This window comes from Pteropus alecto, unplaced genomic scaffold (genome assembly GCF_000325575.1).
Source record: "Pteropus alecto unplaced genomic scaffold, ASM32557v1 scaffold398, whole genome shotgun sequence".
In the NCBI taxonomy this organism is placed as follows: Eukaryota; Metazoa; Chordata; class Mammalia; order Chiroptera; family Pteropodidae; genus Pteropus; species Pteropus alecto.
Genome location: NW_006442497.1, coordinates 6,762,365 through 6,781,612, shown reverse-complemented (window position 1 = coordinate 6,781,612; position 19,248 = coordinate 6,762,365). Strand labels below are relative to the sequence as shown.

Here is a 19,248-nt window from a genome sequence, read left to right as displayed (position 1 = left end):
TCTAGCTCCTCAGTTCAGGCAGCTGCAAAATCTAGCTCCTGGCCATTTTATGTTGTGAAGAAAATGTATTCCACTTCCCTCCCATTTCCACAGAGGGAAGAGAACTTTGACAATCTTGGAGTGACACCACCATCTTCTCTCTCTCCTCTTGTTTTTTTTTTTAAGAGGAGGTCAACTGACACATCAGACAGTCCAGATCAGGAGAGCTAGTGATTGGTCAAAGGTGAGCCATTACATTTGGTGACCATCTCTCTCACACTTCCTGCAGTCAAATGTGGCTGAGGCATCTTCCTAGATCTTTTAGAGGGGTGTGGGGCCAGGAACCCCAAACCTCCAACATCAGAAAAGGTTTGGTTAGTTCACTAAGGTGAGCACTGTTGGTGCTGGTCCCTAGGAACCAGTTCACCAGTCTAAGGGCCTAGGTTCAATTGCTCACTGGTTACTTGCCTGCAGACTCTAGAAGGTGATCTTCTCCTTGCTAACTATGCTGAAGCCCATTTCCTGCTACTGCACTTCACTGATTTGGAGCACCCCTGCACCCTGCAACAAACACCTTGCCTCTGACCTCAGTCACTCCACCTTCAAAGACCACGGGGGTTTGCCCATCTGAGCTACACCCAGCACTGGGCCTCACCCCTCTCTAATCTCAGCCTGAGGTCTGCATGTGCCCTTTCGTGTGGGTAGGAGATCTGGGCACTGATCTTGGACTACCTATTTTAACTCTGTATTTGATTTCTCTCCTTGGGTTGGATTCAACATCTTAAAGTCTCATCTCACCTTTATCCTCTGGCTTCAAAATATTCACTTCTGCCTTTCCATTTTGACTAATTCTTCAATATGACCCTTGCTGCACTCAAGACCTACCAGAATGTGAAAGGTTAAATTCAACTTTATTCCTGAACTTTTTTGTCCTTTCCATCCATGTTACTTATTACTTACTAGCCAACGTTAGCCCTTACTATAATATCTTCAACTTTGTATACCTTAACCTAGTATATCTACCATACATTCAAAGCCTTTAGCTATCTTTTTAACAGCTTCAAAGAATGACCACTACCTTATTAACATTTCTTTTCCTTTTGAAAGCTACCTCTGGCTTCTGGTCATTTTTCCACACAGAAAACCTTCCACTTAACCTAGCTACTACAACTCCACTGTGTTCTCAAAAAGCTACAGAGATAGAGTACATTAAGCTTGAAGGCACAGAATGCCTTCCTCCCATTGCCACAAGTGAAGTCCAGATGAAGCTGACATTACTAACTGTGCTTCTCACTATTCTAACTCAGTCATTCCTCTCTACTGAAGCTTGATTTCCATTGAATTAGTTTTTACGTTTTTGCTTTTGCTATGACCTTCACTATCATAGAGGCTGGCTTATATCTGAGTTTCGAAAGGAAGGAGGTCTTTTCTCTTTGAACAATTTAGAAATTCAATACCTTTGCTACTTTACTGTGTATCATTCACAAAATGTCCACAATCTTTTTGGGGAAAATCATAGACACTCAATTGTACTTTGCTGTAACTCAACAGATGCTATTACTGTTATTGTTCCAGTAATAACCTATATCCATAAGCTAGTAAATACCGGTATTTTCCAGAAGGTATTTGAGGGAGCATTCAATGGCAAGAAAGAATCCATCCAGCAACATATCATCAATATAGTTTACATAAGTCTTCCAGATATTGGAGGTTGGGTCCACTGAAAAAAGATGCAGGTTATCCTAAAAAATAAAAAAAAAGGAGAGATGTAAATGATGTTTAATAATATGGAAGGACTGGTCTAATCATCATTAGTGGGAATCTAAACAACACATGGAGGAAAAAATAGCATGATATACACACTATTACATGTGTATCAAATTCATTCTGTCTAATGGTTATAACCACTGATTGAAAGGAACATAAAGTTAATCCATTAAAGGATATGGGGGTCTCATCCTCTCTCTCTCTCTTTATCTTTCTTCTCTCCCCTGATAGTATGGCAAGTACAGATATCCCATTCACTCTTCATCATTTTCATTATTAAGCTTTTTTTTTTTTAATGCCTACAGCATCTAGTATTCCAAGGTGGTCTCCCATCCAAGTACTAACCAGGCCCGACCCTGCTTAGCTTCCGAAGTCAGACAAGATGGGACGCATTCAGGGTGGCATGGTCGTAGACCATTATTAAGCTTTTTTACAGCAACTTTTCATTTATCTTATATATTCAAAGAAAGTAGTAACTACTTTGCAGAAGTAAATTTTCTAGGTGACTCACATTGACCACTTTATAAACATTTCCATATTGTAAATCTCCCTGGTCAAAAAAAAAAAAAAAAAACCTCATGATCTTGCCTTTGAGTGACAAAACTCTGTGATTAGTTCAAGAGACATACTGAAATCAGAACAACCACTCCAAATATAATGCAACAAGTTAAATCTGGAATGACAATTGAGAAATGAAATACTCAAAAATGGAATACTAAAAACATACAATTAATAACAAGAAAGTGGGAAAGTAGAGCGGAGAAACAAAAAAAGAGATAAAGCAAATAGAAAAGAAATAACAAAATGGTAGAGCTAAATCCATCCATTACCAACAATTACATTAAATGTAATAGTTTAAACATTCCAATTAAGAGGCAGAGTTGTTAGACTTAAGAAAAGTAAGTTTCTATTATATGCTGTCTATAAGAGAAAAATTTGAATCCAAAGGAACACATAAGTTGAATATAAAGGGTGGAAAAAGACACTGAAAAAAGTAGGAATAGTGAGTCTAGAAGGAAAGACTACAGTATTAACGGAAAAAAAAAAAAAAGACTTCAGGGCAAAGGAGTATTATTAGAAATAGAAAGGAAATTTCATAATGACGAAACAGTCAATTAATCAGGAAGTAAATGTGTTTGCACCTACTAATAGAGGTTTAAACACTTGATGAAAAATATAACAGAACTAAAGAATTAAACAGACAAATCTAAAATCATAGGTGGAGATTTAACACTCTACCTTTAGTAATTGATGGAACAAATAGACAAAAATCAGAAAGCATAAAGAAGATATGACCAATGTTATCAACTACTTTGGACTAATTGATAATTATTGAACACTATACCCAACAATGGAAGAATAAACATATTTTCAAGTGCACAAGGAACATTCAATAAGATAGGCAATATGTAGGTCATGGAAAAAGTCTCAGTGAATTCCAACTGATTGAAATCTTAGAGTATTTTCTCTGAACCACAGTGGAATTAAATTAGATATCAATTTCATTAAGATATCCAGAGAAGCTCCAAATATGTGAAAATTAAACAATACACTTCTAAATGAGCACTGAGTTGAAGAAATCACAAGAAAAAAATTAAAACTAAATGATAATGAAAATGAGGCAGATAAATTTTGTGGAATGCAAGTAAAGCACTGCTAAGAGGGAAATTTATGTCATCTAATGCTTGTGTTAGAAATAAATAAAACCTTAAAATAATACCCTAAGTTTCTACCCTTATAGGCCAGAAAAAATAAGCAAGCTAACCCCAAACTAACTAAAATAAAAAAAAATTAAAAACAAAAATCGATGAACTAGAAAACAAAGAAAATTAACAAAGTCAAAAGTACAACATCATTGTACTTCAAACCATAGATAACCCCCAAATAGCAGCTGTAATTCATTACTGACTTTGTGCATGAGATCAACCTGTCAGAACTGCTCCATGGCTACTTAAGCAGGGTTGGAGCTGGTGGCCATTTATAGCTCTTTTCCATTTTTCAGTCTTTGATGATGAGACCTGAGGTTGCCCTGATCATAATGCTGGGCAGAGCTTTACTGCCTTCAGTATAGCACTCTGCATTTTTTCTTCTCCTTATCAAATTCAGTTAGGGATCGCATGGTAATTTTTTATCCCTTCAGGTTCTATAGAGCCAGTTACAAAGATGATGCTGGAGATCCACACTAGGATGTGTGGTAAGTTGGGAGGGGGGAGTTAGTACAGTAAATAATTTAGGATTCTGTCTTTGACTTCTCCTTCTGTCCCCTTGGTGTTTAGTGTGGGACTTAAGTCATGTGATGACTAAGTAGTGTCACCATTAAGATAGTACTAATTTTGACACACTGATACCAGAATGTGACTTTTCACTACCCCTATTAGCTTTAGTTCTTGTATTATCAGTATAAACTTCTATCCCTGACTGCAGAAGACACAGCATCTATCGATTGTTCAAATTTCCAGATCACTTCTGGCACCATACGCATTTCTTGATGCTTTCCCTCTACTCGTGGTATGTGTTTGAGAGTCTGGTTATTACCTGAACAAGGGCATGAATCTTAAGGCCAGATTCTTTGATGTGATTATAATATTTTTCCATTCGTTCATGCTGATCATCCATGGAAAGAAGGCATTCCTTTTTTCCATCCTTTCTCTTAAATATTGGAGATACCCATGTTTTCATAATGTTTTGAATCTCTTCCACATTGTCTTTAGTTTTCTGAATTCTTTGTTCAAGATCATGAATACTATTGGTGATTTGAATGACATAATCCCAAATGCCTGCTCCTCGAAAGAAATATAATTAATTGAAATAGCTGACAGTTGCACAGCTTAAAGGTCTAGTTGCTATGAAAGACAGAAATTTAATATCCATGGGTTTTATAAGACTTTTCTGCACAGGTTACTTCATTATAATCAGTCTTTTTCTTCTTAGTCATATAAAAAACCCAACTCTTACCATAACTCTGATTATGGAGAAAAAAAATAGGTAATACTTACCTACCAAGCATACGAAAGTTGATATATTTGCTAGGGCATACCAGTGCAACTTGGTGACTTTATTTGGGTCAATGAATCTTATTTTTAAAGCACTTTCACTGTACTAAATGTTAAAAATATAATTTCTTCTTCTTTAATATGGTATTCCAAAACTTCCATGAGTTGACTGTGACCTTCTTTTCAAACTTTAACTCTTCTGAGGACCCTAATGCAAATTAATCTCCCTTCCCTATGATTTATTACACTCTATTTTTAACTTTATCATGCCTCTTTATCATAGCTTGCCTCGTGTGATTTATATTGTTTATGTCTGTTGTCCCCACTAAATGTGAGCTCTTTGAGGGTAGAGGCCATGCCCTATATACCTGATACCTCATATTCTTCCCACAGTCCCTCCTAGAATAACCAACATGTGTTAATCCGTTGATGAATGTTTATTGAGCTGAATGGATGGACACAAGAGAAGTAAATGCATAGTTCCCTCATTTAAGATGTTTTTGGTCTAGTTAAGAAAATTAAGTAATGGCAATAATATAGTAAACACTCTCATTCATGGTGTGCTGGAGACTGTGGGAGATCTCACGCAAACTCTGAGCCTCCCCTAGTACATGGCAGCAAAGTTTTCTAAATCTACTAATCATATTCAAAGAGAAGGAAGAAGAGGAATACCAATCCTTCTTGCCTTCTCTACTTTGGAGATATGTCTGTGAGGATAGACTTGTGTTTGCAACACAACCCAGATTACCAGAGAATCATTTGAGAGTCTACCGACTTAAGATCTTGACTCTCAACCTTTACCCCAGACTCCAAGTTGTGTTCTGTTACCTTCTGTTTTCCAGTTCAGAGTCTCTTCTGCAGCTCTCAGGCAAAGATCAATATTTTGCAGCACTTCCTCCACTAATGGAAATTCCACCTCTAGCAGAGTTTTCATAACCTTGTTGTACCAATTTGCCATCAACTCCAAATTAGCCACAAGCTGTCGATAGAATTCCCTGGAGGAGAACATGACTGCTGCTGTCTCAGGAAAGTGCTTCATCTGCCTGGGATGAAGATAACTCATTTCTTTCAGCACTGAAATCAGCTGGAGGAAAGAATCAACATATGTGGCTGTAGTTCAGTGGCAGTGAATAGCAGCAATTACTGGTTAAGGACTGGAAAAACCCAGGGGACCCAAAGGCCTCTGGGTCCTTTCCTAACTTCTGCACCTATCCATTCCTTAAATCTAGTTTCAGAGAAGGGAAGTTGAGTATCTGGCAGAAAGAAGATGACTTGGAAAGCATCAAGGTTAACTGAATCCATACATCACAAAGATCATGCAGTGGAAAACCTGGGAAGAGGACATTAATGATAGCAGGAGAGGGCTCTGCCTTGATGCTTTAGGGCATGTGGCTCATGAAATGATAGGCTCATGCTGCCCGAGCCAGTTCCCATGGAGGGGCGATTGTATGAAGGAGGAGGATCACCTAGTCTGGGATACCTGCATGCATACGAAGCCTCAAAATTAGACTTCTGGTATTCTCCCCAAATGAAGTCACACAGATGGTCATAGCCACTGACAGGATTAAGAGAAGGTGTCATTGTACAGCTTTAATACAATCATTTGAAATGGCCCCTTCATTTCTATAATCCTATGCTGGCATATATTTGTGTTTTAATATACTAGGAAGTCAGGAGGTAGAAATCACCCAGGGGCTCTCTGAACTTTAATGGGGCGCTGATTTTAGTGGCAACTGCAAAAGTGAGAAGCCAAGCAGATGTGGTCCATCAATAATACAGAGAGCCCTCTGGCAGATGTTTCTAAGCACCCTGTTCATCATCCTTTGCTTATTTATTATGTTTATCTCTGAACCTACAAGGACTGATGTGTATAGCTATTTGTGACAAAACAGATACCAGGCCATAGATTCTCCCCTGCCTCCTTCCTCCACATTTCACCTTCTACCTCCATATCAACACATTTCGGCTCCCAGCTCTCCTCCTTCCAGTGGCTCTGGGCCATTTCTTCTTGTCACCCAACAAACTCTACTCAGGGTTAAGACAAATGTTAACCAGCTGGCAGGGAAATGAACTCAGCCTCCTAGTTTATTTTGAAATAAGCTCAAGATAGATATTAAAAAACTAAGTGTAGGAAATGAATACAAAAATTAAAAGAAAATGTGAGACTATTTATATAATATTGAGATAGAGAAGGCCATTCCAAACATACAATCATAAAATATAAAATTTATATGCCTAAAACATCATACATGTAATAAAATGGCATGCTCCAACTGGTAAAAATACTTGCAGCATATTTCTTAATATCTGACAAATATTTCACAAATATTCTAACAAATTCACAGGAAAAGAAGGGACTTCCACTCAAAAGTGGGCAAAGGACATGAACAAGCAATTCATAGAAGAAGAAGAAATATAAACAGCCAATGAATACATGAAAAAGTTCTATTTTTGAGTGGTCAAAATAAATGCAAATTAAAACAACATTGAGAAATTATATTTTTTCTAGTTCAACAAGCTGGAAGTGATTAGAAGGAATGAATATCTTCCTGGCAGGAGAATGACTAAATTTCATCTTTCTAAAGAACAAATTGATAATATACATAAAAAATCTCAAAATGTGAGCACCCATTAGCCTAACAATTCCATTTCTAGGCATTTATCCCAAAGAAATAATCAAGGACGATGTGACAATAACTAAAGATATTTATTGTAGCATTAGTTATACCATATTGAATCTCATTGTAAGATGCCAAGGATGGTAAGATTCACTATTATTATACATCCAACTAAGGAAGAAAGAAAAAAAAAAAAGGAGTTTTTTAAACTACAAATACATGTCATCAGAGATAAGTAAAAATCATGTACATCCTAGAACCAACGAAATACATATTAAAAAAACTAGAAAATAATCTAAATGTCCAACAACAGGGCATTTAAATAATTTAAACAAATTATATATGCATAATTTATTTCCCTATACAATTCTTATCCTGGCCCCAAATGGGCAAATCTCTGGTCATGTCCCTCTAGAATGATATATATGTTACTGTTCATCTTTAATACCATAGCTGTTGCCACTTGCTAGAAGCTGGAAGTTAAAGGATATTCATAGCTTTTCTTTTACTTGTGTTTGTAGTTATCTCTCCTTGACTCACATAATTTAGGTATTTATTCCCTCTCCCTTTTTCTTCTCTTCTCTTCTCTTCTCTCTTTGTTTCTTTTATTTCCTTCTTTCACTTTTCTTCTCCTTCCTTTCTCTTCTATCACCTACAAACACCTATAAGGCACCGACTATGTGTTGTCCATTGAAGCAGATAAAGTCTTTGCTCTTGAAGTATGTAGAGGAGGAGTGGTTCATCCTCCATAATGTTTTATAGCAAGGGCATAATTACTACAATTGTGACATCTAGACTGTGGCTTACTTGGTAAGCCAGAAACTCATTGCTTTGAACATTTAATATTCAATATTGCTGATGGTGAATGATGATAAAATTACTACAAGGAGTCAAATGAACTAAATGACAGACTCGTGTCTTACCAAAGAAAAGAACTACATCCTCCAACTTCCTTTGTTGACAGTTCAGTTGGAATTGATGTTCTCTTTAAACTGTAGTTTTCTCAAAAGACACCAATATTCTATCAGCTCAGTTTTCAGCTCCTCTGGAGAACATGCCATCAAGACAGAAGTAGATGACTGCTTTCAGCTCGGTGTGGCCAATACTTTTTATTTTTTAATGATGTGCTTCCTGATATGGGCTAACTTTTGGTTATTGTCTTCTCCAGCATTAAGCTTTCCATGGCTGCTACAACCCACACCCTTCTGATCTTCCACCCTTCTGATCTAGAGAAGGGTTTCTCAACTTTGGAACTACTGACATTTTCAGACAGGAAAAAAAAAAAAAAAAACCTCTTTGCTGTGGGGCACTATCTTGTGCATTGTAGAAAATTTAGCAGCAGCGCCGTTGGTATCTACCAACTCTATGCTACTGGCACTTAGTCCATGTTTGACAATCAAAAATGTCTGCAGGGGGGAAAATCGCTTCAGTTGAGAATCACTAATATCGAGTCTTATTTCCTTTGAGATTTGTCATATGCTATCTAATAAAGATAGATTTTTGCATGTTGACATTCTAGCTCCCAACTAGCTATGCTTTCCTTACACCAGTCAGCTCTGGTACTAAATGGTCAGTAATGTTGTTATTCTTTCTGTCTGAAGATAGGTAGCAATACCTGTTTAAATGCCTTCTGGAATTTCAGATAGTGCATATCTATAATATGACATTTAAACTTTTTGATGAGTTAATCTTAAGTGTAATATCATTCTAAATTTGTATATATGAAATCAAGTACATAATAAAACTGTTGTCACGTAAAAGTTTAAAAAATATTTGGCAATATTTTCTGTTGTACAAAATCAAAGCAAAGATATTGGCCAACCTTGGAGAAAAATGTGAACATTGGACAACTTAAGAAAACAGTGCATGGCAGGAATTATCCTAAAAAAGAAAATCCAGGGTGTAAATTCTTTTGCACAGCTTTTGCATGTTCTTATAAGATGTTTTTTTTTGCATTTGAAATCAGCAAAGTTAAGCAAAACTCTTCAGCAACCCAATAGGAAATTACTGCTGCCCAACTTACCTGTGGGTTAAAGTTAACAGTAATCTGCTTTGTCTCTGGGTCACGTTTCAGAAGTGGCTGAGAAAGATTGTACTGTGACTTCTCTGATACTGTTTGACACCAGTCCTCATAAAGTTTTGTCTCATATCTGTAAGAATGGGAAATAACAGCCATCTCATAAGTATCCTCCCTGCTCCCCAATGCCTGGCAATGATTAGTTGAAAATATAGATAACATGGGTCTGTCTATCTATCATCTATCTATCTATCTATCTATCTATCTATCTATCTATCTATCTAATCATCTATCAGTCATCTACCTAATGAACTAAAGATACTACTAGTAAAATACCTGAATATATTCTTAGGTCAAAGTCATTGACTCAGCCAGGCATGACAGCTCCTGCAGGTAAGCCCTCATTTTTAAAGAGGCTTAAATCAGGAGAATAGGAAAAGAGACTACATGTGATCACTTTGGGGGATAAAAGAAGTTGTGATTAGTCTACGTAAACACTGGAAAAAGCTATTGGGTAAGATTTGCTCTCATGCTAGTCTTCACATAGCTCACAGACAACTGTCATTCAGTCATTGTGCCCTGACTGAGCACCTACCATGTGCTGGGCTTGGGGAATAAAATGTTGACTAAACTCCTCATGTTAAGTTCAGGTAATGCTCTGACCAGAGGTAAACAGAGAATGCAGTAAGCACAACTCATGAGAAACACACAAGGCATTAAGCATCTGGTGGCAGGGGTGGGTGGGTGAGTGGGTGAGGGCGATAAAGAGAATGCCAGGAAGGATTCATGGAAGAGGGTCCAAAGTGACGTTTGACTTGAGTTTCAGAGGCTGGGAAGATGTTGTGCAGTGAAAGGGGAATGAATGCTCTTGGCAAAAGCAACAATGTGGTCAAACGGTAGAGGTGAAAAACAGACAACTATGTACTGGGACTACCTGAGGCGGAAGGGGCCAAAAGTTGAGGCTGGAGAGGAAAGATAAGGCCAGAGAAGGCTTTTCATGTCATGCTAAGGAGGTGATGGGAAACAGTGAAATGCTGTCCATCCAGGGTATGTGGTGACATTATCAGATTTGGTAACACTGTGGGCAGTGTGGGCACTAGACCTTGCTTCCCCAAGACTTATCACAGCTTTAAAGCAGGGACAACTATAAACCCATGTACAATTTTCATTCTTATGGCTTCTCCATAAAAGGATACAAGAAATATTTTTAAAATTTATTTTCTCTGTGCTGCCACATGAACTGTTGCTTTCTGCTTAGTGAGCAGCTGCTGCAATATTCCATGACACTGATCTCAGAGTGCCATGAGGAGTGCCCCACTTCTAGCTCTGCCAAGTTCATGCTTCCAACAAAACCACACTGGAAAAGTGTCTGTTTCTAGAATAAAGCTGCATTCCCCAGAGACACTGCATTTGTAATCCAGAAGCACTGTACTCACAGATAACATGGTTATAAAAACACAGAATAACATTTCACAGCCACTGTGGAATCTGCTCAAATTCAGAACTACAAAAGGCATTGTGGGGGCTATGCAATTTGCAAAACAATATTATCCCAGAGCTGCTTACTTTTCCAGTAATGAGAGCATGTCTTCATATTTTTGTATCACTCGCTTTCCTTCAGGAGATTCCATGCAACTATCCATACAAAAAAGAAAAGAAAGCATCGAATTAGAAGGTTAGAAGTCAAAATTATGATCTGAGTAACAAACTGCATCCTATAAAGAGGTTGAGTAACTTCTTGGGCTGGTTTCCAAATGTCAGAAAAGAGCCTGCATTCTTCTTCCTGAACATCCTCCATGGGCCACTAGAGGGCACCTGTACTTCCTGAAATGCAGGCAGCCCCACAGGTAACAGGGATGGTGGAACATTATCCACCATGGCACCATCAACCCCTTCACCCTAGCGCAGCCAGTCATGCACAGGTAAATGAAGTCCTTCAAAACTCTGAATAAAAGAGAAATTGAGACATGAAAGAAAAATTCTGGGTTCCATAGTTTTCTGTATATAAGAAAAAATTATATATGACATTATACATTATAACATTATAAAAAGTATATAACATTATATATAAAACAATGTTTTATATATATACACACACACACATACCACACACACACACAGACATTGTTTTATATATATATATTTATTTATTTATTTATTTCCCCTTCTCCAAAATCCAACTAGGACATGTTATGAGGAGCCCTGTTAATCATTACTCACTAACATGTTTACATGAGGTTCTCTCCAACATCTCATGCCTCCAAATATGTGAACGCACAATGCACACACATGTACACACACACACACAAATTCACATGCTCACACGCGCAGACACTCTCATAGGCTTCCACAGGAACGATAAGGATCATAGGGGAACATGAGCAGAGTCTGGCCCAAGGCACTGTTACCCACATGTGCTTCTCTAGTTTAATACTCCTTTACAACACAAAATGAAAGTCCAAGTCCTGGGAAAATTGGCAAAATATCTGTGATTTTCAGAATCTTTCACACTGTGTTGGCGGGTCTGTTTTTGTTTGTTCTGCTAGAAAAATGAGGCAGCTTATTGCAAAGATTCTTTAAAATCCATTTGTTCTTTAAATCAACACAAGGTTTCTTCACAAAATCCCCTGAGCTTTCAATGTAAGCCCTCAAGCCTGCAGAGAAAGCACTGGATTTCCAGTCACTCAGTTCTCATTCATGGTGAATGAGCAGATGCTTCTGAGAGGCAGCCAGGAGAAGTGGAAAGATTTTCAGACCAGGCAAGTGAGCTCATGCCTGGCCTTCCCCTCATGAGCTGTGGGATTTCCCCAAGCCTCATAGCCCTGATCTCATTTTCATATCTGGTAAAGAATGAGATTAGAAGAGAGAAAGACAATAATGTTTGGAAAAACAGAAGGCTGCAGGAAAGAAGACCAAATGTGAGATACATTGACTCCACAAAAGAAGCCATAGGCATAGATACAGGAACTGAGCAGGGCTGTCGAGGACATTGTAGACATCACTCATTCACAGAGTCACCAGGAGTAAGAGTCAGAGCCGACTCAAGGCCACACGACACACACAGAGGAGAGAGTAACTTCGCACACTAGGGCCTGTGGCAGTCACCTAGAAGATCTGAGAGGTCAGAAGAATAAGTGATGTTAAACTCCCTGCAGATTCTACTTCACTTCATGGTGAAGAACCTACAACATTTTTAATAAACAATAAATATATATTATAGGGCATAATACAATTTTGAATTCAGTTTTAAAACAAAGGAAATTTTCCATGGGAATTTTAGAGGACACAGTGGGGTACCATTCAGATCCCCTCTAAGAACCACCCCCACCCCTTAACCCGGCTTTGGCCAGGAATGTTAGCTGCTAGTGAAGCAGGGTTGCCTCTCTTTTTGGGAACAACCTCAGCCAAAAAGAGTGACCTCTCTCAAGGTCATGCCTCTCCCCCAGACAGCCCATATCCATAGACTAGCTGATGTGGGAGTTCTCTGGAGGGCCAGAGTTCCCCAGAGGATGGGCTGAAGCCTCTCTGCAACTATACTGCAACTCAACTTTTCCCTCTGCCCATTCCCCCACTCTCTCACATAAGCTGTTCCTAAGAGCATCCTTATAAATTCCTGTACACAAGTCTCCGAGTCTGCTTCCAGGGAACAGAAATTATGACAGCTACTGTAGTCCACATACCTAGACGCAGCCCTGCCACCCTACCCCACTCATATATCTTCTCCCTTCCACCTTAGGGGACATATTTGAGAAGATGTACCCCCCAGCCAAACTTCCTATAGCAGGGAAGTCTCTGGGAAGTGGTCTGGGTTAGAAGCTTTGAGAATCAAACTTCCAGTTTTTTCCTTAGCGTTTTCTAGGACTTTAGGCATGTCACCTCGCTTTTGTTTGCCTCAGTTTTTTCATCTGCAAAATAAAGCATTTGCTTAGACCAGAGCAGGGGCTGCAAATGGATTGCCCACTGGGCAGACCTGATCCACAGGCATGTGTGTTTGATCTGTGAGAAGTCTGAGAAAAAGTGGAATACTTGCTAATTTTAAAGTTGGGTGTTTTACATAAAAATCTAGTTTCTTTCACATTGAGTCTGTCTTCTGCTTGGCAACATTGGATTCTGTAGTGGATGCTCCCTTTAGACCCCATTCTGGTGGTCTCGAAACATCTTCCTAGCCTCTGAAAGTGTGTAGTCTCTTTAAACATTTCTTTCCTAGTTTTATTGAGATATAATTGACATACAACACTATATAAGTTTAAGGTACACAGCATAATGACTTGAGTTACATATATTGTGAAATGATGACTGTCATTAATTTAGTTAACATTCAACATCTCATATAGATACAGAAAGAGAAAAGAAAAAATAAGTCTTTTTCCTTGTGATGAGAACTTTTAGGATCTACTCACTTAACTTTCAAATAAAACACAGTAGTGTTAACTACAGCCATTATGCTGTACATTATGTCTCCAGTATTTATTTATCTTTTAACTGTAAGTCTGTGTCTTTTGAAAACCTTTGTCCATTTCTCCCACCATGCACACCCTCTCTCTGATAACCAGGTAACCACAAATCTGATCTTTCCCCATGAGTTTGTTTTTTTTCAGATTCTACATATACGTGAGATTATATAGTTTTTGTCTTTCTCTATCTTACTCATTTCACTTAGCATAATGCCCTCAAGGTCTATCCATATTGCAAATGGCAGAATTTTCTTCCTTTTTATGGCGGAATAATATTCCATTGTATATATCATTTTGTTTATCCATTCATCCATCAATGAACACTTTGGTTGTTTCCATGTCTTAGCTAATGTAAAAAAAAAAAAAAAATGAAGCAATGAACATGGAGCATAGAGCTCTCTTCAATATAGTGATTTCATTTCCTTCAGATATATACACAGAAGTGGAATTGCTGGATCTTATGGTAGTTTTATTTTTAATTTTTTGAGGAACCTCCATACTGTTTTCCACGGTGGCTGCACCAATTTACAGTCCCACCAAATAATGCACAAGACAGTACTCTTTCTCCACATCTTCACCAACACTTGTTTTTTCTTGTCTTATTGATGATAGTCATTCTAACAGGTGTGAAGTGATATTTCATTGTGGTTTTGGTTTGCATTTCCCTGACAATTAGTGATGTTGAGCACCTTTTCATGTACAAAAGTGTTCAGTCTTGCCACCTGGGCCAGAGAATCCCTAAGGCCCTTTCTAGCTCTGAAGAACCTGTGATTCTAATGTCCAAAATTCAAGTCCTCTTTTGTATTTGCAAAAGCCAAGTGCTTTCAACATAATCAGTTTTAGAAAGAGGGATCAGAGAAAGATTGCCTTTCCCTAGGCAGCATTCCGAACATGATATTGCAAACAGCTCTTCTCTCTCACTTCCAGCCCCAAGATGCCTCTAACTAGCTTGGTTTTCAGAATCAGCTGTGAGCTGTGAGGTAGGCCAAACCAGCTCACTGTCAGAATCATAGGGGGAACTTGCAAAGGGAGCAGATTCACAAGTATCCCTCACCCCCAGATTCGGATTCAGTAGCTAAAGGGTAAGATCTAGGAATCTGATTTTAAGGCTCCCCAGATATTCTAATACATGAGGCCCTCAAACCATGCTTTAGGAAACACTGGGTTCCATTATTTCCCAGAAGCCTCAGTAGCTGAGAGACCTTGTGTCAGAGAGAAACATGTAGAAGGACTCCACAGAGCTTGAAAACTCTGATTTATTTTCCTCAAGAAATAAATTTCATGGAGAAAAGGGAGTCAGCCTATTGTCCATCAAGACTCATTTAACACCAAGAGCCCTACTAGTCAGCCCAAATGTATTGATCTCATTACTATTTGACCAAGAGGGATCTGGTTGCTATGGACTGAATGTTTGTATTACTTCCCCTATTTTCATTTGTTGAAGCCTAATCCCCAATGTGATGGTATTAGGAGGTGGGACCTCTGGGAGGGAAGAGCCCTTCCAAATGGAATTAGTGCTCTCATAAAAAGAGACCCCACAATGCTCCCTTGTTCTTTCTGCCATGAGAAGACAAAGTGAGAAAATGGCTGTCTATGGACCAGAAAGTGGGCTCTCACCTAAGGCTGAATCTGCTGGCACTTTAATCTTGGACTTCCCACCCTCAAGAACTGTGAGAAATAAATTTCTAATGTTTATAAGCCATCCAGTCTATGGTATTTTGTTACAGCAGCTCAAATGGACCAAGACACCAGATAATTACTGGAAATGGAAAGAAATAAGGATGATTTTCATGCCTTAGGTAAATGAGATGCATTTCTACAACAGTCAAAATCCAGACCAGGAGCAGGAGCCTAAAATGAACCTGACTTTCAGGAACAAGATACTCACAGATGTGCGATGCATCTGAAGTTGGCAAAGGGATCTTGGATGCGCTGCCTCAGGTCCTGCGCCCAGCGGAGACCCCCAGCCACAGAGGGCATGTTCTTGTGCACCAAAGAGAACCCTGGGGACACAGCATAGGCAGTATGAAGTGAGGCTCTAGTCCCTCAGCCCTGCTCTGCCCCAGGAACACTTCCTGTCCGCTACTCCACTTTTTGCTTCTTCTATCTCCATATGTGAAAGTCACCCTGTACTCACATTGAGGTGGGGAGTTCCTGGGAAACCACTGTGCTCTGATAAGGAGTAAGAAAGAGTGACCTTGAGGAGAACATTAACGGGGTCAGAGGATAGGGGTCCTAGTCCAGCTCTGCCACTCTGGTTTTCTGACTTCATACCAGTGACTTTCAACCTGACTGCACATCAGCATCACCTGGGGGCTCTTTAAATATACCGATGCTCGGGTCCTGCTCTCACCATTCTGATTTAATTGGTCTTGGTGGGGCTCAGTCATTTGTATTTTTTTAAAGCTTTCAAGATGATCCTAATTGTATAGTCAAGGTTGAAAAACACTGTCTTAAATAGACAACTAAATCTCTCTGGGCCTCATTTTTTCATCTATAAAATGGGAATAATATCTTCCCTACTTAACTTTCATGGTTTCTGTGAGAATTCAATAAGATTATGAATGAGACAGGCCATGTGGGTTATGAAGCACTTTGCCAGAGTTAGCACAATTTAGATATTTTTACTTTGGCCCATACAGTTTGTTTGTTTTTTTTGCTTATAATTAGTTGTCAAAATTTAACAATTATGAGATTTGGTTTTAAATAATCAGTTTCCAGCTTTCTTGGTAAAATTAGAAGATCTGGCAAAAAATCAGCTGCCACTTCTAACCAGCAACTGGAGTGGAAAAGTGGTCTCTTCTTTTAACTTACTATGGACTCTATCACTTTCTGAGATCTTATGCTAAGCTCAGATCTATGATAGACCAAATTCTAAGATAACGCCAATTGATCCTCGCACTTGCATAATTCTCTCTTTTTCAGGTATGGGTGGAAACTGAATATAATGAAATATCACTCCTGTAATGATATTATGTTATATGGCAAAAGGTAGATGATCTTCAGTAGACCTGTCTTAATCAGATGAACCCTTTTAAAGTAGAATGTTTTCTCTAGTTGGTGGCAGAAGGAGAAGTAAGGGATCTGAAGCATGAGAAGGATTCAATATGCCATCACTGGCTTGATAATGGAGGCAGCTACATAGCTTTCCCACTTGGAAATGAATAGGCGTGGCTTCTAGAGTGGACTGAGTGGACCTCAGCTGATAGCCAACAAGGAAATGGAGACTTCAGTCCTATATCACAAAGAACTGGATTCTACCACAAAAATGAACTTGGAAGTAGATTTTTTTTTCCCCCAGAGCCTCTAGATGAGAAGTCAACTCAGCCAAATCTCGATTTCAGCCTTATACTCTGAGTGGAGAAGAAAGGGACACTAAGCTAGGCCACTGACCTACAGAACTGTGAGTTAAAAGGTAAGCCACTAAGAGCGGTATCACACCCAGTGTTGCAATAATTTGTTATGCAGCCATAGAAAACTAATATGGCCTGTGAAGGTATTTGAGTTTTCAAATTCTGTATCTGATTGGAATATGTCATGAGGATGGTCCCACATAAAATAGGCCAACTGATTTTCAGCGAATGACCTCCTAAGTGGAAGCAATTTTTAATGACTTCGGTATGAAATCTGGTTTTTAGACACACAGTGGTACTGCTACTCCATCACTTAAAGACCTTGGAAAATTTCCTACTGCCTGAATAATGAATTCCAGATTCCATAATATGGTACTCAGAGCACTTCACAATCTGGCCCCAAACTCCATGACTGACCTAATCTCCCTCTATACATCTTGTTTGGCTAAGGAGGTTCTAATTGGTACCTTCCACATAATCAACTGTCTTTGCTTCTTCAGAAGTCTTTTCCTCTTCTCCCTGGCTGTCAATCTCCCCACCTTTCAGGGCTTGGCTCAAGGCCACCTTCTCCACAAGCTCTCCTTGGAGTATCCCAGTCACAGTTCATCTTGTTTTGCTATAGTTCTTTATAATTCAAGCTGGAAACTACTATTCTGCTATGTAACTGTTCCTATCTGGTGTGTTCCTTAAAGAACCACTTTTCAATATTAATTAGTTTATCCCTTACCCTGGCCTGCCTCTGCATATCATTCCCACAAATATGTCCTACATATAGCAAAGACTCAAGATATATTTGTAAAGCTAAATTGAACTTATGTTTGATTTTCAAACAGATAAGACAAGGCATCTAAGCATTGCAGTAAAACTGGAGACATCACATTGTGGTTTGGTATCACCCTTTCTCAGGCTCCTGATGGTTCTTCCCTCCCGAAGCATGGTTGCTATGGCATTGAAAGGGATTAGAAACTTTTTTTCAGGCATCTAAAAATCTACTGTGGAATTGAGGTATGGCGAAACTTAATCAATGTGGCAACATTGATCAAGGATCAACTCATACATTATGCTAAGATCTCAATCGACCAGAGGCAGTCAAGATTTCACTGCTCTGGGTTATCCCGCCAATCTCAGCCCCATATACAGGGAAATTCACAGTTCAGTGAACTCTACAATCATCCAAGATGGTCTGGAATATCAAGCAAAAGGGTTGTTGTTGCTTTTCTTGGAGAATGTCATAGATTCACAGTAAAGATTTAACAAATAAATGAGCAGTGAGTTTCACCCATCCCAGAAGTAGAACTCTACCATCCAAATCCCCTGGCAGCCAGCCTACCGAGTTCTTCCTCCTCCTGAACATGCTGATTATAGATTATCCTCACTGTATCCAGGTCTTTGTTGAACATTTTGATGAGTACCAAGTACTTATCAGATGTATCCTGTGCTACCAGTGGCCTTTCGAGGAGGCTTCCTGCTATGTCTAACAGCTGTAGAAGAGGTGGAGAAAGAAGAGGAACAAGTAGTCAATTAAGCATTTCCAAGGTTACACAAATCTTGTTTCTTGGATTTTCTTTCATATGTCTATCAATGTAAGAAGGTCAAAAAATTGTTATTGAGCAACTGGATAAATAATTATTAATAGGTAGATATTCATAGTCTGTCTCCTTTCTCTTTTGCTTTGAAAGGAGGATTTCTGTCTGCTGAATTACATATCAGATTCTTGTGGATGTAAGAATCTGGATAAAGGGTAAAACATAGAGAAAACGTAAATATATCAGAAAAGTTAAGCTGATCTACATTTAAAAGACCATTAAAAAAAAATCTCAAACATTGAAGGATGGTAGATAGAAAAGAAAAAAAGAAGTTAAGTGGGCTAGGTGTCGGGGAGAATATGAAGGGCTAAAATTTGAGAGTGGAGTAGAAAAAAGTTTCAGAGAGAACTAACTCTTGAATTAATTTCTGGAATCAAATGGTTGAAGAGAGAAATCCTAATAGTCTTCCTATGTGAATTATGGAATAGCAGGTATTTATTAAAGGTCATTCTCTCTCTCTCTCTCTCTCTCTCTCTCTCTC

The 19,248-nt window shown here is 38.7% G+C and overlaps 1 protein-coding gene and 1 pseudogene across 1 annotated transcript in view; both read right to left on the bottom strand.

Annotated features, from left to right (window-relative positions):
• The window catches only part of DNAH9 (dynein axonemal heavy chain 9), a 312,771-nt gene that overhangs the window by 264,096 nt on the left and 29,427 nt on the right, over positions 1 to 19,248 (bottom strand). The window contains 7 exon segments of the mRNA XM_006922399.3: positions 1,586 to 1,721; positions 4,282 to 4,523; positions 5,568 to 5,823; positions 9,381 to 9,507; positions 10,941 to 11,009; positions 15,717 to 15,831; positions 18,512 to 18,662. Of these exon segments, the coding sequence (XP_006922461.1) occupies positions 1,586 to 1,721; positions 4,282 to 4,523; positions 5,568 to 5,823; positions 9,381 to 9,507; positions 10,941 to 11,009; positions 15,717 to 15,831; positions 18,512 to 18,662 (1,096 nt within the window).
• Positions 2,043 to 2,161, bottom strand: LOC112471423 (annotated as a pseudogene).